This window comes from Mandrillus leucophaeus, unplaced genomic scaffold, assembly GCF_000951045.1.
Source record: "Mandrillus leucophaeus isolate KB7577 unplaced genomic scaffold, Mleu.le_1.0 Scaffold156, whole genome shotgun sequence".
Taxonomy (NCBI): Eukaryota; Metazoa; Chordata; class Mammalia; order Primates; family Cercopithecidae; genus Mandrillus; species Mandrillus leucophaeus.
In genome coordinates, this window is record NW_012101543.1 from 197,171 (window position 1) to 224,670 (window position 27,500).

Sequence of the window (27,500 nt, forward strand, 5' to 3'; positions counted from 1 at the left end):
AAAAAAAAAAAAAGCCAAAAAAACAAAAACAAAAAAACTAAACTATGTAGGGTCACAGCATCCAAGACAGTAGAGAGCTTTTAAAGAGAAGAAATGATCAACACTATTAAAAGAGAAGAGAGACTGTAAGATGATCCCTGATAAGATGCCCATTGGCTTTAGCAGTTGGATGTCAGTAACAGCAGTATCAGCAGAGTGGTGAGAGACAGAAGCCAGATCACAAGTGGGTAAGGAGCGCAAAGGAGGTTGAGGGAGTATGGATGACAACAACAGACTATTCTTTTTTTTTTTCAAAAAAAATTAGACAATAGAGGAATTGATAACACTAACATAAATTTGAGGGATAAAGAATATTTTTTTCAGAAGAGAAAAATCTTGAGTACAGCCATATGTTGACAGTCAAGTAATTGCAGAAAAGAAGATACTAAAGACTGAAGAAAAACAAGATACCTCATAAAATGAACACACACAGAATACTGGAGGGAATGGAGCCAAGGACATAAAATTGGCCTTAGAAGGAATAGGAAGATCTCGTTCACATAGATGGGATAAGAGAAATTAAAGATAAATGGAAAAGTAGATAAAATGTAAGAGGCTGATTTATATCAAACCTGATATAAAACAGCAGGGAGTATCAATCTGTATGTTATATGCTTGTTTCTAGGAATGCTTAGCCACACTGTAGGAATGGATTAAAAAAGGGTGGCATACCCATGGCAATTTGTTAGACTGGAGCAGAGGTGAAAACTGAGCTAGTACAGGCATGGGAGGAGACACAGAGGATGGAAGTGAAAGGGACTTGCCTGATCGACAGTTGGGTTCATACTGGGCAGGAAAGATAGAAGCCTCAAAGATTTGACCAAATTAGGAGAAGAAACATGACAGGAGAACTGAATGTCTGAAATCAAAGATCAGTGCTATTACAAGTGAAACAGGACTACAGTGTGGAGTTTAAGATTTCCGAGATGAAATACTTTTCCATAAGGAAAAGACACTGTATATAATTCTGGGATGGTGCACTGATGTTCAGTAGGGTCAAGGAGGTTCAACAAGTTAGGGCTTGGTTTCAAATGAGTCAGCTCTAAGCCTTTTAGAATCTCCTAGAATTATGGTAAGAGGGAAATGACAGCAGTGAGAAGGGGTAAAATGTAGTATAATTGGATGTATGAGTTTTGCTGGAAGATGCATTTTTTATTAGTGAGTGGGGAGAGTCGTGTGTATTTAAGACTACCAGTTTCTCCTCTTGGCTTCATGGAATGTGGGATTTACATGAGTATGTAGTACCTTGCCCCTGTTGACAGCTGACAGAAAAGTTGCCTCCTTAAAGGAGAGGCAAGTTTCAGGTAAGGTAACAGATGAAATTCAGTTAAAACAGTATTTAGATGGGAAAAGCATCTGACCAAAAGATTGTGGACATAGCAAAAGTTACTGACAAGGACATGATGTTTCTGGAGGACCCAGTGGAAAAGTGTTGAGTGAAGGTAACAGCAGAAATATACAGAGAATGAGGAAAGGAATGGAAACAAGAGAAGTTTTAGATTAACATTGGTGAGTGGAGGAGTGGTGGGGGCGGATTTGCCTTGCATTCAGGAATGGAAAATTATCAGGTTAAGAGGCCTGTTTAGAGGTGGGCGGCCTCAAATGTCTTAGATCTGGCATAGTGAGGGTCCCAGAAAACATCCCACTTAAGTCCAAACAAATTGTAATGGCTGCCATGAAGTTCAAGAAACAGCAAGAGATTTCTTTTCTCAGGATGGGCAGCTTCTCGCTTCACAAAGCAGTGCCAAGGTTCCTTGTTAGGCTGAAAGCTCCCAGGAGATTTCTGAAGCAGGAGTAAAACTGGTATACATTGGATGAAGGGCTGGGATCCCCTCTTCAAGAATTCAGGATGCGAGGAAACATTTTCAAACACCTTAGCAAACTGCATATTAAAGGGCCTGATCAGTTATCTGAAACTAGAATTTTATGATTCTGACCAAAAGTTACATACTAGTAGCTGTGTACCACATTAGAATTAGTTGCCAATGTCTTATATACAAGAGATTTTACTGAAATATCTAGAAAAAAAAATGTGGTTTATCCAGAAAAATCAGCCACATTAGGCCCACATTCGTACAGTGTGCTGGAATTAAGTCATGTCTTCCCCCTTTGGGTGGGGCATGCAAACCCCAGTTCACAACATTATTTTTCCTGCCAGACCCTGGAACCTGGAGGCATTTGAGTTTGTAATTCCTGTCTTAGCCCTTGACAAGATGAATAATTCAGCCTATTTTATTTACATTCAAGTATCATGGTAGAAAACAAGTTATTGATTACTGCGTCAAGAAAAAGGATTTGCATATTTGTGTATATATTTTTAAAAAGTAGATTAACTTTATGCTAAACAATCACTTGGCTACAAAGATTAATATTAACCTATACTAAAGGTTATATTTGCTACCATCTTCATCCTACATAGTGAGCATCAATGTTGTTTCAAATATTGTTCCCAAATATTATTCAAATTCACCTAATTTTACATCTAATTGCAGATTAGAAAACTCATTGCATCACAATCTCCCGTTTCACTCAGCTATCTGAGCAGCTCTCATGCATCAGGCCCTATGTTCCCACCTGTATTTTCTTTCCGCTGAAGTCTACCCATTCCAATTATTTAAGTGATTTCATTTGAATGATGCCAAAAATAATCCTCAGGTGATGTAAACAGCTCCAAATATAATAATAAAAATGAAAATACGGGTGAGAAATTACAAAAGTTTGGAGAATCAATTAACATATACACTTCTAAACAATTGTTAGAAAATAAGTTTGATCTGGGCTTCCCAGGAAACAAAGAAAGAGGGAAAATATAAACAAGTACATGATTCACAGGCCCAAGAAAAACATCATTTAATCATTTATAGTCTCAGAAATCTTGCTTATGTCTAAGATCTGGGCGAAATTTCACCAGTGAGGCAGGAGGACATTGTGTGATACAGTAAACAAAGTCCCCAGTAGCATCCTTAGGACACTGATGTTTTTGCAGCTGTTAATGAAAATCTTCAACACAGGAAAACAGCAAAACCTTGATGTATAATTCCGTAAAAATTTTTGAGGGGCCAAAACAATAGGGGTCAAATCAAAGACACAGGGAAGGATAAATTAAAAACTATCAGAAGGAGTAGTTTAACATCCAGTTTTTCAGGTAATCTGCCATACATACTATTTCCTTCAGATGACTCCTTAAAAAGTTAGAATGGAAAAGCAGCATTTGAAGTTGTAATCTCTGGCAAGAACACATGGAGTGCTAAGATGTCATGATACCATGAAGTCCACATACGGAACAACAAACAACCAACTAAAACACGTGCTTGAATGGAGAACCGCTGCATGGCTGTGGTAAGGAGAGCGGAGGATCCTAATCTTCCACAGCAAGCCTTTCTGGGTGTCCTCCAACACACAGCTGAATCATGGAGGCCCTGGACAATATGTGTGGACAAATCTCACACTAAGCATTATCTTCCACATCCACAGAAAAAAATCTGTTGTAAAATATTGTCAGATTCAGGCCAACTGAATTCTGGAGGACGTCTGCAAAGACACTGCATTTCATCTTTGGATGTCCTTTCTTGGCAGGACCACTTGCCTCCCAAAGCCTGTCCTAGGACGTGGCAATAAGGCTATACCGTCAGGGTAGAGAATTCAAGATATACATCTTTTGACCCCCCCATCACAGAAGATGGTATTTTCCATTTCTCTGGTACTGGAGCTAAGCTCCTGTGGCTCAGATTATTTATTACATTACTTTTGTAACCTTTCTCCCGAAGGAACACGTAAGCCATACACAGTTGGCATCAAATATTACCGGATGACAGATTTGTTGTTAAAATGTAAAATTAGACAATACATCTCATCTAAATTCATGGAATTCTCCCCTCTAATAATAGAGTCATGTGATAGCTTAAAAACACATGCTTTATCATCATTCAGTAGCAGTTTATTCATTAGAACATTCTGTACTCCTCTAAAAATCCAACATATCTCGTCACATCTCATATTTGGTTATTTTCCTTCTCAAAAGGTCTTGTTACAAATCTAAAGCATTTAACTACCAAACTATGCCCACAAGGGTACTTGGACAATGGCTTGCATCTCGAATTACAGCAATCTCAATATATTGCTGGTGACCTGTCAATCTCAAATATATTCATAAGCTACACACACAAAAATGAAATGAACAAAGTGATTCAGATTAAACAGCTCTGACTACCTATTTTAAGAAAATCACTGGGTGTGCCTAGGATCCAATGCTAACAATTTGTTACGCACTGCAGTGTTACAGCTTTCTAAATGGTAAGTAACTGTTTAAAAATTCCAAGGCATTCTTAAAATGTTTCACTTAAACATTTCTGCAATAAAATCTTATTGAACTGTTGCTTTCATTAATTTTCTACAGACTGGAGAGCAAAAAAGTCAAGTTCGATTTTTTTTTTCTTTTAACTTTGCCTACTACTAGCAAATAAACTGTGCCTCTTTTTTTAAATAAACCCCTGGCCTTGAGTTTTGGCCCCTTAATAGTAGCCTACATGGTTGACTACCCTTGGTGTTAAATTTTCTTAAATTGTATTTCTGTCAGTGTATCATTTTTTTAAGCGATGGACCCTATAATAGCAAGCACTGGTCTGTCAGGAGTGCATTTTAACAGCACGACACAAGTATTTTTCACTACAGGAGACAAACAATGATATGTATTACATGCAGTAAACACTGCCTTTGGTACACAGGGTTCTCTTAGCATTTATCTGTCTAAAATCTCACTGTGTCCTGAATGGGGGGTTTCAGGGAGAGCGAGAGGAACCTTGTCTCATATTAATGTTGCCAGTAGCTATGGTATAGCATTAGAAAAAGTCCACAAGCATTGCTACATTTCTCCTGAAAGAAAACCTGGATTTAATTTTAAATGAACAAAACAAGGAATATTAATTCATGCTTAAAAAGTCCCTTTCTTTCAGATAATTACCCCGTCTTTCTCTTACGAATTCTTTCCTAAACTTTGGCATTTTCCCCCTTTTATTCACAAGTATCATTACCAAACAACTTTCAATTAAACATAAAAAGCTGCTAAGACAGGCCTGGCACGGTGGCTCATGCCTGTAATCCCAGCACTTTGGGAGGCCGAGGCAGGTGTATCACCTGAGGTCGGGAGTTCAAGACCAGCCTGACCAACAAGGAGAAACCCTGTCTCTACTAAAAATACAAAATTAGCCAGGCATGGTGGCGCATGCCTGTAATACCAGCTACTCGAGAGGCTGAGGCAGGAGAATCGCCTGAACTCAGAAGGCGGAGGTTGCAGGGAGCCGAGATCGCGCCATTGCACTCCAGCCTGGGCAAAAAGAGCGAAATTCCGTCACAAAAACAAACAAACAAACAAAAACCTACTAAGACATAGTGCTCTCCAAATTTAAGGTACAATACTCCAAGAAATGCTTAAAAAATTATTAGCATTTCCATGTAATTTCTACTTTTTCCTTTAAACATTGTTTTCATGATTTTTAAAATGTATAATGAAGTATTTACAATTTATAAATATATACAAATGGAAGGTGTGCACTTAAATTTCTTTAAGAATAAAGATATATATAATCAAATTGTTTGGAGAACACTGTGAAAAATAATATGAGTAAAAAAAGTTGGTATTCAATTTCCTTGCCACCTGAGAAAAAGATGCAAAATCAACACTATAAAGAAAACCTAAAACCACCTAAAATTTTATAATATAATTCTCCTCTACGGAATATTAAATATAATGCTTTACAAGGCCATAGAACTTTTACAAGCTAAAATAGGGAGAGCATGGGCATATAAGATATTTTAGAAAAATCACCTCAATTACAAAGGAAATAGAATTGTCAGTAATTCTCCCAAAGATCCAAATTCATCCTAATTTATATAAAGCACACTACAATCTTAATTTAACAATCCATTCCAAATTCCAATAATCTCCAGTGTTGAGAATTTTTTCCCATACAAAGTGCATGTATTTAGACATTTCTCCACCCATCTCCTTTGTACATGAAAAGTTGGTAAACGATCTTATTATACTAGTAGCCTTTCATATTCTTCATTATTAATCACTCTTAAACCTCATCTAAATCTGTTTCTTTAATCTTCTCCTCATGTTTAATTTCTCCCTTATCTTCGTAACTCAGTGCCATTCTCCCTTCATAACAACAGAAGCTGACATCAGAGGAGTATCAGCCAATGTGTACCGCTCTTTCCCTACTGTGTTCCACTGTCACCCCTAACTATTTTATGAATAGGATTCCTGTTTGTAGAGAAGAAAACAGACTCGGAGAGGTTGAGTAAGTTGCCTAGGAACGTGAAGCTGGGGTGTAGCAGAAGGGGGCCGATGTCAGATCTGGATACTTCGCCATGATGCTACCTGACATGCCTCTAAGATCTAGGAATTAGATGTAACCTCACCCAGTTTGGAAGGTATTAGAGAAGTGACAAGAACTCATGTAACTTTTTATTTTTTTAATGAAGTGATATTCACAGAAGATTAAAACAACAGTAGATGAATGCAATCCTAATAGGAATACATGAGTTATCTGCCACCGATGATCATTGAGGGAGGAGGGGCAATACCTAATGTAGTAGAATAATGAGAAACACACGGTGAGACATTTAAAATATACTGCACATATTACTATGAGTGCAGTATCAGCTTGCGGCTTTGCTTTTACTTATGATTTCACAGTAAAAAATTAGGTTGTAGTGCAGATGAAAGGCTCCATATAAATTAGGAAGGAAAAATTTAAGAATAATTAATTTAAAATCTCCAGAAAAATTATATCTTTTTTACGTTGCTGCAGAAATCAAGAGCTAACCAAGAAGACAAAGCACGTAACATATTTAATCAAATAAGCACATGATCTCTATCATAAAGAGAGTGGTTTGTTTAGTAACTATCACTGACAAGATTATTTCAGATTATTTAAACACCCAGCAAACTATCAGGTCAAGATCAAGCAACTTTTCTTTAAGATCAAGCTCCAACTGATCTGCCTTGGAAGACGAGGGTCACAAAGTGATTAGGAATATAGGTTCCTCAACTCAATCTGGACAAGAAAAGCATCTGCCAGGAAGAACAGGGGGACTGTTAGAAATTGTAACAGAAAAAAGCCCCCAAGAGGCAGACCACAGTAGGAATTAAGCCTTGTAAAGCTCTTTGGCTACTATCTCTGTCTAGCTTTCTGGAAAGTATGTGTTGGATTTTTTGTGTATGAAGTATAAATGCCACCGTTTCTGAAAGCCCACCCATTCATCCTGTACCTCCTTGTAAGATTCAAAGCACACTTGCATAGCTTCTTAGCCAAGTACCCACGAAGACATCCCAGCCCATTTTATAAATATAAATACAAGCTCGAGAACTTTGATTTGTACCCAAAGTTTAAACTTAAACATTTTTAAGAGACACTTTGTACATACAAATCCCACTGTTATAAATAGAAATTAATACTAAACTTTTGGCTTTGAGGATTATGCTTAGCTCTTCTTGAAGTGAAACTAACATTAGTGAGCTAGGATTAAGGTTAGTGGGTTAGGTTAGTGGTGAGAAATATAAGCATAAACAAACTTTCATGTAACATTTGTCTCATCAAGAATGTAATTCACTAAATTGTTTTAAATAATAATATGTCTTTAATGTATCTTCTTTAAGTGCTGGATTTAGAAACATTTATCATAACTAGAGCAAATATGTTATCTTAAATGTTTTATAACTAGAAGACAATTAAATAGGGCTTGACTTGACTTTTAAAAAGTGAAAAAAAGACAAGAAAATCACCCCTCAGACCTAGAATAGCTGACTTCAAGAGTAGAAAATTAATGGCCTTTGAAAAAATCTACATCTTTGCAATTTGTATTACCTAAGAATTAAAAAAAAATCAGTATCATTGTGATCAGGACAGTTTGATAACATCTTTGGCCAAGATGTTACTCTCATAAATGCTGCGTTGGCAGTCCTAGTTCATCAATATAGGCATTTCCTTGTATTTCACATTGAAATACTATGATGTATAGATATTCCACTTGCCATATTAATAGATGAATGTAGATACATCACTTTAAAATCAAACATGCGACTATATCATCCCCCTTAGATTGGCAACAGATTTTCAGGTGACCAAATCCAGAGGCCTATTTTCAAATTCATATTTCACAATTATCACTTAATCACACAGGGTCATCAATAGGCCCAAATAAAAAGACATTCAAAAAAACTTCCAGTAAATAATAAATGAAAAATAATCTCATTCAATTCAGCAGATGAGTTCTATAATCCCAAATGAAATTGATTTCACAACTGCTTCACTGAATAAGCTTTACAATGGTTTTCAAATCGAAGTATTATAACTTTTCTAGGGGACATTTAGAAATGTATATGGGGCATTCTTGGTTGCAACAGTGATAGGTGATACCATAGACCTACACAGTGGCTACCCCTCATTCTCGCCCCTCCTGCTCTCACACACCCCAGCTGCACTATCTGTGATGTCCTTCAAACGTTATGAGAAAAACTCCCACCTCAGGGCCTTTGTACTGGATGTTCCTGAACCCAGAATGTCCTTCCCATACATGACCATGGCTAGCTCTTTCACTTTCATCAGGTCATTACTCAAGCCACCATCTCAGTGAGGCTGTCTGTACCTCTGCACCTCCTCCACACGAACCAAAATTCTACAAACCTCTTGTACTGCTTCATTTTCTCCTCATTGTGTTTAGCATCTCTTCATGCCCTATACTTATCTTGTTGATTATCTATTTCCCCTAAGTAGAATATAAATTCTACAAGGGGAGCAGGTATTTTTGTGTTTTATTTAGTGCTGTATGTCAAGGCATTTGACAGTATCTAGAATATACAGAATAATCACATTTCTTGAATGAAAAAAATGGGAATGGGGATGATTCAGTGTTTTGCAAGAGATATCCATTGTATAAGGAATGATAAGCATTTTGCAAGGGGTGTCAATTATTGATAACTTACTGATATCTGTGATAAGAGATGGAATAATACAAATAGCGTGAAAGTTACAAGCTAAGTCTGTCTTGCTCTGCACCCAAAAGATAACCCATAAAGCTCAAAGCTCAGCTTTTATAAGAGGACCACTGACTTACGAAATAATTTTTACAAAGTCCAGATATAACCTCCCTTCTTCAGAAGTTTTTCTAATCTTTCCTGATCATACCAAAAAATCTTGTCATTCTCTATATTGGTTCCATGGGACTTAATTGGAGTGAAACTCTTTCTACACTCTACTTAGTTATTTGACAATAATAGTGACTATGTTTATCGGGTGTAGAAAATTTGAAAAATAACTTGCTCTTAAGTTCTTTCCAATTCTCCCAGACTGGATAGCTCATTCTTCACAAAAGAAAATATTTATAACTTTGTACTTTATATATTATAAAAAATTAATTAGAAATATAGTATTTCACATTCATTATTTATAAGAATGAAGTATTGGCACTCAAATATTTGTCAAGTGACTAAAGGTTTCATTGTAAAACTGTTAAAGAGATAGCAAAGCAAGCAATCACACACATAAACTCCAGTGCTGCCTCTCAGCAAGGGTGTACTGTGAAAGAAGAGATTCTTCTAGCTCAGAACCTTTCTGATATTTTTCCTAATAAATGGTCACAGAAAATACTGGTTTATAAATTTGAAGGCAATGCAATTACTTATAATTTCTTTGTATCTCCCAAAGTACAAATGTTCCTCAGTGGATATTCACATGCAATATTTATGGACTCTAAAATTATATTCACAGTATAAGTGAGCATCTCACCTGTAAAATGCAAATAACCTGCTCACTGAAACGAATACTTGCTTGAAGTTATGACTGCTTTTTCCATTCACTTCCCTTACTCCTATCCACCCAGGTAAAGGAACAGGTACTAAACCACTCATGTTACCATCTTTATACATAGATATTGGTAAGAATATATTTTTATTGAGCAGTTGATAAACAAAAAATAAGTGGTATGCTCCATGTTGTAAGGTATTTTAAAATGTAACATTCTTGATTCTTCTAGTTTTTGGTGAAATGTGAGCAGTATGTCAAAAAACATTATCCTAGAGATGGAAAATTTTAAAAAAATTAAAAATAATTACTAAAGAGATTTCAGAATCTTTTAAAAACAAAAAGAATAAAGTAATTTCAAAAACAGGTAAATACGCATCTCTGTTAGAACTGCTAAAATAAAAACATGACATTGTTCTGAAAGTTTTAGAAACTAGGAGTAAAGTAATGACAGCTAAAATTAGCTTTTCTCTCTTGTTGTTTGTTGGGATCCCACAGCATAAATGAGACAGGAATTAATTTTTTCTCTGTGGTATCTGGATTACTGGTAAACATTAGGATTAGCGCATTTTATGAAGTTCCATGCCTGCTTACTAGTCCTTGTCATATCTGATATTTATGTTTACTAAAATTGATTTTCTCTTTTTATTAATAGGATGGGTTTAATGTGGACGATGCCTCACTGCATTAGTAATAACAATTTTACTTAAATTATTGCTTTGGTGTGCTCTTCTGCAAATACTCTTTCCATTCCTAAGAGTCTTTTATTTTCCCAGTAGCCCAGTTGGAGAGTTTTTAATATTAAATTGAATCATAACAACACATGCTGATTAGAGTCTAACTTAATACATGCAGCTTAATGTTAATTTTCCAACTTCAAATCAGGGATCTGACTATTCCAAGATGATTATTCATCTCAAGTGTGATTTCATTTTAAACTTGTAAAGCCCACAACTGGAGATTTTTGCATCAGAAAACAGTAACATGATAGCGCAAAGGAATTCGGCGAAAAGAGAATCATTACATAACTACAAAAATACTGTGGAGAAGAAAATGGTTTATCAAGAAGATTTCATAATACAGCGCAGAAGCAAAAAATGGCACAAGCAAATGCACAGTTGGCTGATGTAGTTTGTGAAGATAGGAAACATGTTTGATTACTATAATAAGAGGATATGCTTAGGTCCTAATTCCTTTAGAGAAAAGTTATCCATTAATACTGATAATAAAAGGGGGAAATTGTTTTAAAGTTAGAAATGAAAATCTAAGTGCCACATTTCTTGCTTCACAGTATAAACTTCTACTTCCAAATAAGCTTCTTGTAAGCACTTTGAAAAGGGAAATACATGGTTAATCATCAAAACAAGTATATTATGATAGTAAAAACAGAACTAGAACAGGCAGTATCAAACTCCATCAGAGCTAAGAAAAACAGAATTAGATCATTAAAATCACAAGGAAATAAATTTAGGCATTCTGTAGTTTTACAAAAGTTATCTTACATCTTAGACTGATAAATATCCTATAAGAATAAATTAGCTGGTGTCAAGTGTTTGAATTTTACAAGTTTTAAAGCTTACCAAGCTATGGTGATTTGTTGGCTAAAGTCAATGATGACAAAAGGTAATGGCCATTCTAAGGTTACTTAGATTCCAATCTCTGTATGTGCAGCATGTATACATATATATAGATCCACACCTCTTCAAATGCTTAACAAGAGGAAGTGCCATGTATCAGCAGAAGTAATCATATACATAAACCAATTTTTACAAGCCAATTAAACAAAAAATAAAAGAGAAAGAAAAAGGCCATTTATAGAGACATGGCGAATACAAATGCAGTTTTATAAAAATACCTAGCAAATGGAACAAAGTGTTGCTCTTTTTATTTTTATTCCCTTTGTTTTCCAGATCTTGTCCAGCATTTACACTTCGTATATTGTATTTTTTATTGATAAAGTGAGAAACATTGGCTATTTTTTTCAGAAGATGGGATGAGGATGCAGTACATGACTTTGAATAATAGAAGACATTCTAATATGAATTGGAAAAATGTTTTCAAACCAAACACCAAAATAAGACTTCAATGCCTCACAGTGTAATGAAGGGACATGAATGGTCATTTAGGTTGGTGTAATTCTTTTTTTAGGCTATTTCATTTTTATGTGAGGCAGAAAACGGAACTACATAATACATTTCTACAATTTATATATTCATCAAAACCATTTACAAAATTACCACTTTCAGCATATTTTAAAAATGAGATTCCTTAACAAATTATGTTTATGCAGTCAAAACACACCATTAAAATTTATTATTAGTCACTTAATGGAAGTTAATGGTGAGTTTACAAATGAAGTGCTGGCTTACTTTGATATAGTCTAAGAGTAACCAAAAATAGAAATTATTTCCCAGAATTCTATGTATTTATATAGTGCAAAATAAGCAATTTTAGCAATTCTCAAATGTAGGTTTTTCCAGATGCATTTAATCCTAAATATACTTGTAGAAACAGAATATTTTTCTGCTAAGTCAGGTATGTCTAACTTATCCATCTTATGTGTAAAAACTATCCTGACTGAAATATTTCATACTTACTAAAAGATAAAAAACTGTAAAGATATAGAAACATTATAAAATATTTTTAATACTCTGGGGGGTGGTGAAATTTCCAGTGAAAATAGCTCAAGTCTACAAAACAAACTAAAACAAAAAGCCACATAACCAAAATAACTCTATTAGTAAATACTCATTTACTGAAAATGAATGCATTATAGAATTAAGGATAGAAAGATATTGTAGATGAATTTACCAATGAGAAGAAATTCTGTGTGTGCAGTAAATATTTTTAATAGAAGTCGTTTGGGGGCAGTTGTTGCTCAGGAAGTCTAGTGTGGATCCACCTAATATTTTCCAGAGTGAGGGGCACTGTTCTGAAGTATTATAAAAAAAAATTATCATTCCTGATTTGTATTGGTTCAGGAGTAGTATAAACACTAAAATGTTTAAAACAGAATTCTATAATGCTTTTCTACAATAAAGGGAAAAATGAACTTAAAATTGTAACTTTTTATAAAGCTGCAAATAAGATAATTTATAAGCAATATAACAGTATTTTTTAACAGATATGGAGTTCAATATGCTCATATGTGAAAATACTTCATAATACTAAAATTAACTTAGACATCTAAATATGATAAAAATTATAACAATAATATAGGGTTTAAAAGCTCAAATGAAGCTTACAGAAATAAAACTTATTTGTAGAATTCCATTTGATATAAAAGCTTATGCTTTCAGAATTTAGAACAGTAAAAAGTGATTTTTCAAATAAGAATACATTGCTTTCCTGCAAAAATACTTCCAAATGATTAATATTAAAAAGATGACAATGAAAGGAAAAAGAATGAATATTGTTTCCAACATTAAAAAAGCATCTGTTTTATAAATTGCCAGATAAAACAATATTAACAACATATTCCTATTTACCTTCACACTTATAATTATGTACCAATTTAAAGTTGACCTTACATAAAAATTTAGAAGCACTAGGTTTGATCAGTGTGAGATAAAGTTACAGCTAGATTTACACTCTATGTGGCATTTTATTTTTATTTTCTCTTTTAGAGTTATTATATTATTATATTAAAGCATATAAAATTTGTAGTCAGCATAGCAAGCTTCAAATCATTTTAGTTAATTAGCAACTATGGTGAAGCATGAAGCATCACTCTTTCCCAGTAGTTTCATTTTAAACAAATCATCCTCACATATAAAAATAGCAAATTGCATTAAATTTTATATAAGACATTTTACAGCTTCTTATATAGGAAAAGCTATAAGCAGCTTCCATGGCACATACCACAGCAAACAGCTTTGAATAAACTCTGGCAAGATATCATTCATAGAGATACAAGACACATACAGCCTACATCAACTTAATGCTTAAAGCATGTCACAAAAAGTTGCAGGTTCAAAGAAAGAACAACAAAAAATTGCCCAGAAGTTGAATTCTGGTTACACTCTGACATCCTTTATTGCCTTCAAGTTGAAAAAGAAAGTATTTTGGTATTTCTCCTAGTTGTATTTAATGCTTGCTGCAAAACATTAAATAAAAGCATGTAGAATTCCTAATTCTAAAATGCTGATTATGTATTGGCTGGCTACTTTATTCCTATTTTTCAAACTGAAATAAGGCTGATAGATCACAGTGATAAGAGTCCTTAAACATCATCACTAAAACTTTGCTATTTTTACACAGTCATTTTTAATCTACTTTAGACAGTATCAATTTTAAGCTCCAACTTGAAGTACAAAGACACTTCCATATCTAATTTGTTGTAAGTTAATCTTTAAAAAATAAAAATAATTATAAATGCATTGGATAGATTTTTAACAGATACATTTCTTGTTCTGCCTGGCATATAAATATTGACTGGGTAGACTTCATAATTTCAGTCAGAAACATGTTTGAGGAAGTTTTAAAAAGTCAGTCCTTCTCTTTCTTTAGCTAATGAGTTTCCAAAGGAGGAAAGCAATCCCACAAATGGGCAAATTCTGCCTCATCAGATATGTACATTTTATGTTCCACAGCTAAATGAATGATATGCCAGCCCAGTTCTGGAAAGTGAAAAAAATTCCACTGTTAAGATTTGATACTTAGTGTACAAACCGTGGAAGATTTTTCTTTCTTTTTCTCTTAAATATAGCTACTGGTGCCATAAAGGAGAAATAAATGGAAAGACATCAAATTTTCCATAATAATAGTTTCTATAACCCTTAAGAAAATATCTTACAGTCTAAATTGTTATATTTTCATATTATTTAATATCTCAAATCATCATTCAAAGAACTTACAAGTCACATCATCATTATCACTACTCCAAGTAACACAAATAAAACACAAATCTTTAAGACTCACTGCTCATAATTAGAAATGTTTCTTTCTGTTTATGGAGGGAGAAGTGTATTAAGAAGCTAGATGTAATTGGCAAAAATATTTTACTTTTCACTGTATGTAAAAAATTATCTGGCCCAGGACAATACTTGTAACCAACAATTTATGTGGACAGGCAAATTACTATTTTATTACTTTCCTTATTCTTACTTATGTTCTTAATAATTTAGACATGAAATATAAATACGTAAGCTATTTATGTTCAGTTTCGTGCCTCAGAGAAATTACATAATATCCAAGGGCCAAAAATAAAACAACTTTTAAAATAGAACTTAAAGTATGCTGAATTTGGAGGAAAATGAGAAAAATTACTTTTAAAGCTCAGGAAACTAACCACAGAATATTACTTGTTCACTGATTATATTACAGATTCTATGTAATTAAATAAATAGATAGGAAGAATTTTAGGTGTACCTCCCTTTTCCCTTTAGCTAATTTCACCCATTGCCTGAAATCATGCCTCTCATACAGTAAGCATTTAATAAACATTTTTGGACAACTATTTATACATAATCAAAGAAATTAATTTGTAAATAAAATCTGCTTGACTGTATTTGTTGATTTAACATACAGAATCAGACTATTTTAATTTGCCAGTCAGAGACATATGCTGTTGAACATCTACACAATTTCACTGAGACACATGCTTTCCACATAAAACTAAATACCACATCTGCGGCATAATCTATAACACGTAACACAGTGTTTTACACACACCAATTCTCCATTTCACTTCTGCAATTTTAAGTGTTGATGAAGTTGCCAAATAAGTCACATTATATACAACAAACCTTCAGTTTAAATAAGGGATAAGATTGCTGTTAACAACTTAGTTTGAAATGTTAACAACCCTTAGGCTGTTAACATAACAACTGGCCATTAATGTGGTAATGACCAATTTAAGAGGAAATTGTACTCTGAGAAATGAATATATTGGCAATCAGGACCAGAGTTTATATTTGAAATAATATTATATACGTTTAATAAGTTAACTAGCATTAAAAGTTTGAGCCTATCAGAGGGTAACTAAAAGTTATTCTACAAAAAGCCACATACACTCACTCTTATAGAGATATAAAAACTTCTGATATGAAAACTATTTTTGATAAATGCATTTTAGCAAAACACTTGAGACTATTAAATACCAGTTTAAAATCATACATTTTTACTACCACAAGGAAAAATAAAACAAAACAAGTCTAAGATTACTGTCTCTGCTCAATACCATGCTGACAGCTACAAAGCATGTTATACTCACAATATAGGTATTTCCTTGGCAAATTTTTATTTTTGGTTTTCAAAAACCCCAGATATTTCAGTGGACATTCTTTCCAGTTTACTTAAGTTTTGTCCTTTGGTTTATTAAAAAAGCTTAACATTGCCTGGGCTATATAAATTCCTTATTTGAAATGGTAACATAAATCCACTTGAGATACTGAAATTACAAATGTAAAAGTCAAAAGGAGTCAAAAAGCTATGACTATTGGTTAGTACCAATGAAGCAAACTAAAAAGCAGTATTAAATCACTAAAAGCAAATACAAATGCTTTATGTGGAAATGAGGCTCTAATTCACAACGAGCAGAAGAGAAATTTTTATTTCAAAGAGAAGAGTTCAAAGACTGGAGAGTTCTAAAAGAATGAACATTATACATTAATTTTGATTAGTTGTGCCAACACAATGAGGGAAATCCTGGCTGGAGAGAGTGACTTCTCATTGTTGGCACCTTGCATGTGTTTTACGCACTTGGAACACAGAGAAGTAGTAACAAGTGGTCATAATTAGTCAGGAGGCTGTCAGACGAGGCCGTCCTAAGAGCGAGAAAGAGTAGAATCTGATAAACAGTACTGCTTTCACCCTCTTGTAACTATCATTAATCAAATGATATATTTTTATATCTAAAGATTGGATCTGACTGAAAATAGCTGAATTATATACTAAGAAGGACCAGATTGCCTAGAAAACACCTACCAAAAGACCAAGGTACTAAAGGAGTTACCGTTGATTGATACATTTTGTCATAAGGGAAAAATTCCAAATAAATCGCTTAACGTCAAACCAGAAAAATGATTAATTGTATTAAATATGAAAACCCCAATGATGCCATATATCATTTCTCTAATTTGATAGATCCTGCTTTATTAATATAAGTAATTTTCAGCTGAAGTAAGTCGCAAAGTTGTCTGAAAAGCAAAATAATTTTTCCTCAGCAGAAGTTCTGTGTTGAGTACTTAATGCTAGAAAACAAAAACTTTAGTCGGCTTCATAGCTTCATAACCAAGAACACCTGCCTTGTCCTGAAAGCGTTCAGATGTTTACAGGTTGGAGAGTGGCTGTCATTTTCCCATAATGATGGAGGTCTTTACTTTGTTATTATCCATAAAACTACTGGCAAGTCTGAGGCACTTCAATTGCTTAGTTGTATTTTTGAGATTATCGTTTAGAATGTCATGGGGTGGGGCGGGGGGAAGATGTATTTACACTTGGGGAAAGTTTTCAAAACTCTACAATAAATGCATTAATAAATATTAGTCAAGGACATGCACCTGACTTCCTCTGACAAGCCTGAAACAGAAAAGAGAGCTGAGTAACTTTAGAAGAATAAATTCAGGTCCAACTAAGAAGCATCAATTAAACTCTTATACAGTCCATTTTTTTTTCAACTTGAACTTTTTAAAAATAAAGAGTTAAGATATTTTGCCAAATGGCTGATTAATATCTTTGTGCTATGCTCAGCACCATTCCTCCTTAAGCTCCAAAAAAAAAAAAAAAAAAAAAGGCAAAAATAAATAAATCAACCTGAATGCTGATTTCTACCAAATACATCCTTGACATTAACTGGCAGTTTCAATATAGGCAGTGCCATAACCAATTGCCTGAGTGTGCAGGCAAGCCAAATTGAAATACTTTAAATATTGTGGTTTGTTGGCTGTTCCTTAAGCATTAATTTGAGTAACACACACAGGGCAATGCTTTGAAGGCTGACAGGTCAACTTCTTTTAGGAATATAAGCCGGCAGTAAGGAAATGAAACAAGCAAACAAAAAATACACTTACAAAAGTACTTTAAAAGGCATCCAGTCACCACTGGTGTGCAAGGATAATTCCTACCTCAGATAGTCTCTGCGACAAAGGATAAGATTAGCTTTAGTGTACAGGGTGGAGCCCACCTCTCCCAAGCGACAGTCACAGCAGGCACACTTCAGGCAGTCTTCATGCCAGTATTTGTCCAGTGCCTTTAGAAGATACCGGTCCTTGATCTTTCGGTTGCAGCCAGCACAACCTTTCGGCTTGGTGTCTGGCTGGACTGAGAGCATTTGTATACCTGAAGGAAGACAAAAGCAAAAAAGAGAGCTGAGACTACTAGACGAATAAAAAGATGTCAAAAGACCTCAAACAAGTTAAATATTTAATATTTCCTTATTCTAGGAGTGCTAGCTTTTCTTGTTTAGGGCTATACTGAAATCAAACTAGATTTTGGAAGCAAAAAGTCTCAAACTTTATCAAGTGCTTATTAAATCATTCATAAAGTTATGCATGCCAAGTGGTAATAATAAATTCATGTTATCATAGTAAATTGACATTATAAATATGAAGTTCAAGAACATTAAATAATTTTATAGTATCTTCATTCTCCCCATAGAGCAGTTCCTTTAGAAAGAAAATGTGAGTAAATGACGATCTGAAAGAAAGTTATTTAACAAATTAATCTATGCACAGTCCATAGAAGTAAAAATATGAGTTTTGCTTAACTGTTTAAAAATTTCACTTAATATGTGCTTGACGGTGGAAGGAGAGTGCACCTGGTATGGGATTACACTAACCTTATTCAGCAGTAGAGGTGTTTATAGTTAAGTACACAGAACAGCTACCCGAAAAGCTCACCAATCCTGTATTGCTTGCTTGCTTCCAAATACTTCCTTCTATGTCCTTGATATTTCAAAGTATTCATTGTGTTCAAATATAATATTTATACTCACAAGCATCAGTCAGCACCTATATTAACGGCAGATTACTTAACTATATACTCTATGGCTTTATGTAAACCTAAAATATATGATTATACCATTTATTACCATAAACATACAAAATTATTTGTTTGATAAAGAAAAAACAATAGATGGCCAGATCTAAATATATATACAATTATACATATATAAATATATACATATTATATGTATACAATGCTAAACATAGGCACATTTATATATTTTAAAGATATAAATCTATCATAAATAAGGAATCCAGCTGGATTCTATGGGTTTTACAGTTTGATTGAAATCTTTTGAATGAATGGATATTCACCTTGAGTGTCTTCTTATTTCCTAGGTATTAAACACCCAGCTTTAGCAAGAAGCTGGACCAACTATCCAGTGCCTCATATTTATCAAGTAACTCATTTTAAGCACTATAAAGTACTGCAGACATCATCAATTCCAAATTCCCTCATTTTACAAATTATGTTACAGAGGCCCAAGAGAGGTTCAGATACTTGCTCAAAGCTGAAAGACAGTTACGCTATAGTCTCTGGCCAAATGGCCTTCTTGCAGTCCAGAGACCCCTCTGCTGCATTATGTTTGCTCTCCTAGGCATAAAGTTTTAAACTTGCATTTAGAAGGATACAAAACACCAAAATGTGCATGCATTATAGGAAAAGAAATGCCAAGCTAGAATCTGCATTTTTGTGCATTTTCCTTCTCCCGAACAGCTAAACCTCCTCCAGGTTCCTCTGATACCTGATGATGAAGTCTTCACCCCCCTCACAACCTTCACAACCTTTTTTTTAAAAAAATAATCGCACTGGTGAGAGACATCAAGGCATCCGCAGAGCAGAATAACTTTTCTAACTACAAATAATACATGAGTTGCACAAAATATTGTTAGGATGTTGAACTTTCATTAGAAAATAACTTGTCTGGTAGAGTTGGGTAGGGAATGGCAGGATATAAAGCAGAGTAGCTGTTCTTTCTTTCTGCATCATAAGCATAGCTGTAGTCACCGGAGCTGCAGACTAACAGCTGGATTTGTAAGAAGAGCAGGTGGTATCCCTATAGCCTGCTTTCTGTGCCTTTCCTTTGAAGGAGCTAAGGGCCTAGTGCAGATTAATCATAACCCTTGATAGCTCTGCTAAATCTCACTCTCTAGAACTTCTAACAAATGAAGTTTCTTTGATCAGAACTAGTTATCCTCTTCTAGCAAGGTTCCACAAGGAATGAATCACATTAATTACAGTGAACAACAGACCCAAGTGCCTATTAACCATGTATCTGTGGGGAGGGGGAAGTTTTGATTTACTCAGTGAAATTCTGGATGGTGTTACTGAAAACATCTAGATAATAAATATTAAGAGAAGCCATTCTAATTAAGCCATCCTAATTAATGGCCATTCTATTAAATTTATAAGGCTATTATTTTTATTTATCACAAGTCTCAAAGATGAAAAATCAAAAAAAAAAAAAAATCCCAGCAAAACCTTCTTAGTAGCAGCTAAGCTATATTTCCCATAGTTGTGTTTCTACCATCAAGCATACAAGGTCAGTTATTTTATTCAAAATGCTTTGCAACCAAGACAGGGGATACCAACATTTGGCACAAGTAACACTACCCTACTTGTCTTCACAAAATGTTTTTGTTGTGTTGACATTTTAATTTAGCACTCAGAGGCCAATTAATATTTGAAACTCTTACATTCTGTTTGGCCTTAGGCATAAAAGGAGTTTGATATTTTACACTCCACCCTGGTACCTTCTTTTAGAGAACATCATGGCATTTCTCTTGAAAATGGAATCCCTTGAATTCCATGCAAGTTAACAATTGTAGCGAAAGAACTATTTTGTAGTCACCATGTTACCGTGTACTTAAAAGGCATAAAGCAGTCCGCGGCCTCCCCTCTTCTTCCAGAAGAACATGTCTGGGTAGAGTTATGTGTTCTTAGCTAAGAAACATTTCACAAGTTGCTCATAGCACATCAGAACTCATAACTAGTTTTAGATTGGCATGTAAATTGTTCTGAGGGAAATTCTTATTGCCTCTGAGACCCTGCCATTCTGAGTTATTTGACAGTTTAAGGGAAATCATAATTAAAAAAAAGACATAAATAATAGCCTGTGCAGTGTGGTGTGCAGAAATAAGTAGAACCATTTCATTTAAACTCTGGTGAGCTTTTAATTGCCTGGATTGCATTGTGAGGCGGCCTAACGGTTGATTGCCTCCATTATGTTCCCTTGTTCTGTGCCATTCATCCGCACAGTCTCAGCTTCAGTAGTTAACACAACAAAGTAACCACAACTGCACAACACACAGGGGTTTAAAAAATAATAATAATAATAATGAAAGATTTGCAGCCCTTAGACACAGTCTTACATTTTTGGACTAACTACACAGAGTGAATAGAAAACATTTTTGTCCCTGTCGGGAAATTCACAGAGAACAATTTGGGAGAGGAAAGAGGAAGAGGGAATACATAAAGGGGATTGGAGGAGATGAGGTGCTTCAGAAAGATGCTAAAATGGGAATGCAGGTTCTGCAGCTGGGAGCATTGACACAGATTAAAAGAATTTGGCCAACATGGCCATTCGATTGCCAAGAGGCAACAGACAAAAGATTTTCCTCCTGCCCATCTTCATCCTCTTCCCAGCCCCCAACACAGGTTGGAAAACTGGATTGGGCCTAAAAGCTTGTTTCTCTCTGTTCACTGGCCCAGAGCATCCCTACAGGCTGCAGCCCCCTAAGGGACAACAATGCAAATAGATGTCCCCAGATCTCAGGCACTGGAGCTGCTTAACTCTGTTCTGCCCCTTCAACTCCCAGCCCCCCTCCCTACCCTTCACCCCCCCCTCCCCTTTTTGAGCAATGGAGCTGGGAACCAATTTGATTCCCTTTTTCTCCAATGCAGCTGCAAGGCTCAGAGATACTGACATTTTTCCACTCTTATCAGTTTAATTACAGTTACCATGGCAGCAAAGTGCTAGTGCTTGGCAAAGGCCAACAAGAGATTTGCAAGACTGAGTTCAATTTTGATGCAGCTCACATGCAAAATAAAAAAAAAAAAAAAATAAGAAACATACATACACTCTAACAAAGAATCCCTTGCGGAGTTTACGCTCCAGCCTTTTGTGGTTGTGTCTTTGCAGCCACACAGGGATGGTTTGCAAAGAATGTAGCAGTATTTGTTGCATCTAGCAAGATTAATTGGTTTAAGCAGCAGTCTTTCAAAGCAGTTACAACAATAATATTTCGGTTCTTTCAGAAAGACACAAAAGCAGCGGAAGAGCAGAAAGGCTTTTGAGCAGCCAAGAGTGCAGAGCGCCGGCAAAGTGCATCTATGATAGATTGTAACCTTACCAAAACTTTTCTCCTTTTTCTGCATGAGTTGACTTAGGCGTGCCTGAGTTGCAGCAGCTTCGCATTGAGCACCAAGCCCAAAGGTAGAAGTAGAAGGGGGTCTCCTTGATTTCGCTTAAGTGTGGACCTGGTGCGCAGCCTACACCGCCGAGGACCGACTATTGTGAAGCCACTTTGGGAGCGGGTCGGATTGGCGGCAGGGGGTGGGGGAAGGGATGAGGACGGCCAGACAAGACAGGGCGCACACACGGAGCCCCTCGCAGTGTGCAAAATGATGGCGAATGACAAAGCCACATGCTTCCCTAACTCTGCCCGTAATCCTAAAATCCCAGCGGCCCCTTTTAGCTTCCTGGTAACAAATGGATTTGATTAAACTGTCACATGCAGCGTTAGCATAGCATATCATGTTCAATATGAAAAAGATCATAAATCTGACTTGTATTTCATAACAGCAATCTGGGTAGTCCCCGTAAAAAATGTGCTGCATCAGTTTGAATCTCAACCTATTAGGACATAGGCACCTTGGTCCAGGGACCTTCCCTGTTCTGGCTACTTCTGCCCCTACCCGCCCCCGCCCCCCGCCGCCCCCATCCCCACACACAGCCACTTTTCCATGGCAAAGGAACAACATTTTGTTATTATGGCTGCGTGGAGAGAGGCAGAAGTGTCAACAAGGACCAAAAGATTGTAATTTCAACTCTTTATGAAGTGGGGGGTCATGAATTCCAGCAAGTAAGGGGGAGGGGTCCGGAAACCCACCCAGGACTGAATTCTTTTCCTATGGGCTGGGAGCAAACACTTCCTAATTCCAAACTCTCCCTGCCCCTCTCTCCCCGGGAGTCAGGGGTGTGGAAATACTGCAGTTCATGGTGAACTTTGACTATTATCCACTCGAGTCGTACTTGAGACGTTCCGCGCCGCAGCCGCTCTCCCTCCTTCCATCAACATCTTCCGCCTGCATCTATTTCATGTCTCATCATAAAAATAATGAAGCCTCACATGATTTAAACAAAACCGTCTCAGTAGAGCTGCAGCCCGAGTGAAAGTTGCAGTGCGGAGCTGGGTTGCAGCTCCAGTTTATGCCTCATTAGCAGAGGCTGGGGAAGAAAAAAATACCCACATCCGCACACGCACGCGCGCACCCGCAGACACACACACCACAAATAAGCCGACGCGTGTGTACACAGTTGCTGCACTTACCTTCTCAATTAAGCGATACAGGGGGAGGCCGTTCAGTAAGCACAGTGGCTGCTTTGTAGCGCTTCTCCTTGGGAAAGGTCAAAAAGAAGCATTGTTTGGAAAAAAAAAAAAAAAAGACGGGGGAGGGAATGTCTATTTTTTTTAAGTTTAAAATAATGAGGTCCTCAAGGATCCGCCAAGTAATGGTGTTGACCGCATCTGAGCCACAGGTGTCCTCCTTTTAGGCAACTGCAGTCCGAGGCTGTCTCTCTCCGTCCTGGTTCAAGACAACTTACCCCAGCAGCGTGCGAGGAGCCGAGCTGAAGGAAGCTCCGGCTCTCAGCTGCAAAATGCAATCCCTTCCCAGCCAGACATAATACAGCCAAAGAAAAGGTCACTCAGTTATTACTGAGCCGGCAGAGCCCAGGCAGCGCTTGTCAAGACCACAGAGAAGCAGCTCCCTTCCGATTTAAGACTATTTACCTCTCGCCCCCACCCCTCCCCTCTTCTTTCCTTCTCTCCCTCCCTCTCTCGCTGGCTCCCTCGCTCGCTCTCGTGTGCCTGTTCTGCAGCTCAGTCAAGTACAGCCGCCCTCGGAAAGTGCAAAGCAGCCACGAGACAGATCGGGCTTTGTTGCTAATTTCCCAGGGTGAAAATTTACAAGCCTGCGAGTGCAGTCAGCACAACCACATGCATATGCTACTCACAAACGCTGGGGACAAACCCGCACACAAAATGTGACCTCTGCAGGAGTCGACTGAGGAAGGACCCTACCTCCTGGACCCGTCCAAAAGAAGAACTCCAGCGAGAGGGCTCCGGAGGAAAAGGGTAGGGTTCCTAAAATAACCAGGGCATTTTGGAATAGGTGGCTACATTTAAAGCAAATTGCCTTCCAAAGCCATTTCTGAAGCTACCAATTATGGAAATTAAAATAAAAGCAAGAGAATCAAACTGCTACCATCATACCCTGGAAAAGCACACAACCTTTAAGAAATGTCTGGAGGTGGCTGCAGTTGCTGGTCTCTCTGTGACTTCCATTCATGAACTCTCTGAAGTCGCTGCTCCGCAAGTCCGCCACACAAGCCTGATTCTGGGATCACACACACACTCGCCTTCCTCCCTTCCTCCCTTCCTCTAATGGCCCAAGACCCAAACTGTGAACTTGTTCTCCATTCACTAATGCTGACCCCCACCACCACCACCCCAAACACACTTCCTGCAATTACTTGAATTCCTTACTATTTAAAACTCACACGCTCCAATGAAAAACAGCCAAGAGCACTGAGAAACATGTTTTCAGGACTAACTTGGTCAAAGAACCATAGTTTCTCCACCACTACCGCTTTGTCTTCACAGGCTTGTTTTAAGGCCTTAACAGATTTTTTTTTTCTTCAACTATTTCTAACCTCCTCTCCTCTTAACTTTACTTGGCATCTATAAAGGCCACCGGTAGCTTTAAAATGCCTTATTATTTTTCTAAGTTTTCAAACTTCAAAGTCACCCTCTCTTTGGGTTGCTCATAAAGTACCTCACCAGATTTTACAAAGCTTCGTCAGAGGTCAAGCTTAAAAATGGTCCACGTTTGAATGACACTCACTGAAATGTTTAAGAGCCAAGAAATATTCAATTGTTGAGCTACAAAAAACTTTTTTCTTCTCTTCACCATCAGTTTTAATCTAGTTCTAGTTTTTTAAAAAATCAAACCACCCCCCATGAGTATTTAAGCTAAATTTTGTTTGTCTCCATAAAGAATAAAGGCACAACATTGATAACTAGTTTTTACCCCCTCCCTTTTGAAGACTCATAATAAAATAGCCTGTGGTTTGCTTTCCTCTCCGTTCAAAAAGCAACAAAACTCAGAACTAACCTGAAAAATAACGATATTCAGAGACGGTAGAGTAATGAGAACCCCTTAGTTGACTTGTTCTGTACATAGGCAGATTTCTTAAGTTTGGCTTTTCTGGCCCGTCTAGGCAGGCATACATGCACTTCACCCATCCGCACAGCTCCCTGCTGTTCTACCCCACCTCTCTGCTAGAGCCACTCTGAAAACACCCCAGTATGTGTGAGTGTGTGTGTATGTGTGTGTGCGTGCATGTGTGTGTGTCTCGTGCGCACTGTCTCAGCCAATGCACTGAGAAGAAGAAAAGAGGGAGGGAGGGAGAAGTATGTGTGGGGAAAGGGAGAAATAAAATCAAAACAAATGGTACAGCTAATGAGGACAATTAAATTAATTATGTTCAAGGAGATGAGATTTTTTTTCCCTCCAACTGTATGATCTGTTACCCCTCGCTGGCAACTGCTGCTCTGTAATTCATGGCAACTGATTAGTGCATCTATGCAAATCTTTGTTTAAATCATTCAACTAATTAAATGATGGGATTATTCCTCTGCCTACGGTGACATCATTCGCAGTAATTAGTACTCTATTTGGACTGTGGCAGTAAGATTCCTGATATCAACACCAACCTGCAAAGACATAAACCACTTTGTCACCTTTTTTTAAGGGACAAACACCCAGATCTCTAATTGCATCCCACCCCCTTCCTTTTTCCCCAATCTTCCTTTTCCTCTCAATTTTACCATTTCCCCCACACTTACAAGCAAGTAATACTGGCAAGCAAGGGGGAGAGAGAGAGAGACAGACAGAGGAGAGAGAGAGAGAGAGACAGTGAGAGAGAGAGAGAGTGAGAGAGAGGAACTTAGTGAATAATATGCCAAACCACATGTGTAAAGGAATAAAATGGAATAGTTAACATTCAGCTCCATGCCATTCATTTTCCCCTAAAATGTAATGATAATTAGATGGGTCATAAAATGCTCTTCTTTTCATTATGACTGATGAAATGCATTAAAGCTGACAGGGTATTACCTGACAGTAATTAGGTTTTGTCATGAATTAAATTATTTGAAAGCAGGCTATCTCCCCAATCACGCAATTTACAGCAAGATTTTTTTTAATCTGTGCTACAGAAGAGAGAGAGATAGAAAATAGCAGTTTTTCTCTTCATAATCATATGAATTATTCACAGAAAAAATCATCAGAAAAACCCCGTGCAGATGAAGAGGCTTGCCACTTAATGTACTGCACAGATGTGATCATCAGCGGTTGCCGACAATGAAATATACAAGTGCACACAAAGTGATCTGGTGAACAAGAGGTGGAATTTAATCATCTTCTGCTGACACTTTGCGAAAAACACCATTAACCCTCAGCAAACCCCCTGTTTTGCTGGCTCCCCCCAACCCCAAAGTCTCACCCCTCCCGCGAGGGAAAAAGTGAAAGAAGAATTTGTGCTTTTGTTTACTCAGCCAAGCTAAAGGTTGGATCCAGCCAGGCAAGCAGTTTCTTCATTTCCTGAGAGTAAACTACCCAGTTTAATTACAGATCCTTTGGAAATCTTTGCGAAAGGATTGCCATAAAGAGCCAGATCTTCTTGGTCCGATTACCTTTTGCCTGTGCCCTCTTTCTGCAACTCATCATCAGACCTTTGATGAGAGAATTTACTTCATCCAGCCCCCACCCCAACACTTATTAAAGGAAAAAAAAAAGGCAGACTGTCTTCTTCAGGGGTCTTATATTGTGATACCTTGATGAGGGGAAAAGGGGAGGGGAATGACAAAATGGGGTGGAGGAGGGTGCTGAGGGGGTGATTAGATATATACTACTTACCTTTGCCCAAAGGAGATCTCCCACAAGAAAATAGTGTATATATATGTATATTTCTAAACACGTCTTCAAGTTTTCAGCTGTTTCTTTCTTTAAAACACACCTCACAGATTACTTTTGTGTGCGGGTGTTCAGTAATGATTTCTGTGGCGTCCCAGAGATGCTCCGGTTAGGTTGCCGTCTTTTTTTTTTTTTTAATTTTTTTTTTTTTAGGGCAGCAGACAGGTTGTGGGGGGAGGCAAAGGAGAGCACACCCTGAAAGTCCAGGAGCAGTGAAAGGTCTTGGTCAAGGGAAGGATGAGGTTGATATTGTCCCCACCACACACACTCCCACCATCACTCTTCGAAATTCAGCAACACAAATGAAAGAAACCTCTGCTTCAGCCTTCCCGTCTTTCTTACGTGCCTCTGCCTTTCTCACTTTCTTCCCGAACTGCATACAAAACCTGAGTGGGCCAGAGCTGCTCCTCCAGTATTTAAACACCTCGCCAGGTCCCTAGTTAGCAG

General features: G+C 36.8%; 1 protein-coding gene across 13 annotated transcripts in view; it reads right to left on the reverse strand.

Annotated features, from left to right (window-relative positions):
* Nucleotides 1-27,500, reverse strand: part of LMO3 (LIM domain only 3 (rhombotin-like 2)) — a 63,407-nt gene that overhangs the window by 35,543 nt on the left and 364 nt on the right. The window contains exons 1-3 of one of the 13 annotated variants that reach the window (XM_011975441.1): nucleotides 25,191-25,564; nucleotides 23,345-23,411; nucleotides 17,912-18,125 (exon numbers count right to left, since the gene is read on the reverse strand). In XM_011975441.1, the coding sequence (XP_011830831.1) occupies nucleotides 17,912-18,117 (206 nt within the window). In that variant the 5' untranslated portion in view covers nucleotides 18,118-18,125; nucleotides 23,345-23,411; nucleotides 25,191-25,564. Of the gene's footprint in view, nucleotides 1-17,911; nucleotides 18,126-19,267; nucleotides 19,448-22,144; nucleotides 22,660-23,046; nucleotides 23,257-23,344; nucleotides 24,512-24,562; nucleotides 24,660-25,190; nucleotides 25,565-26,996; nucleotide 27,500 lie in introns of those variants that run through there. The other 12 variants (XM_011975447.1, XM_011975445.1, XM_011975442.1 and 9 more) reach the window with 12 other exon arrangements.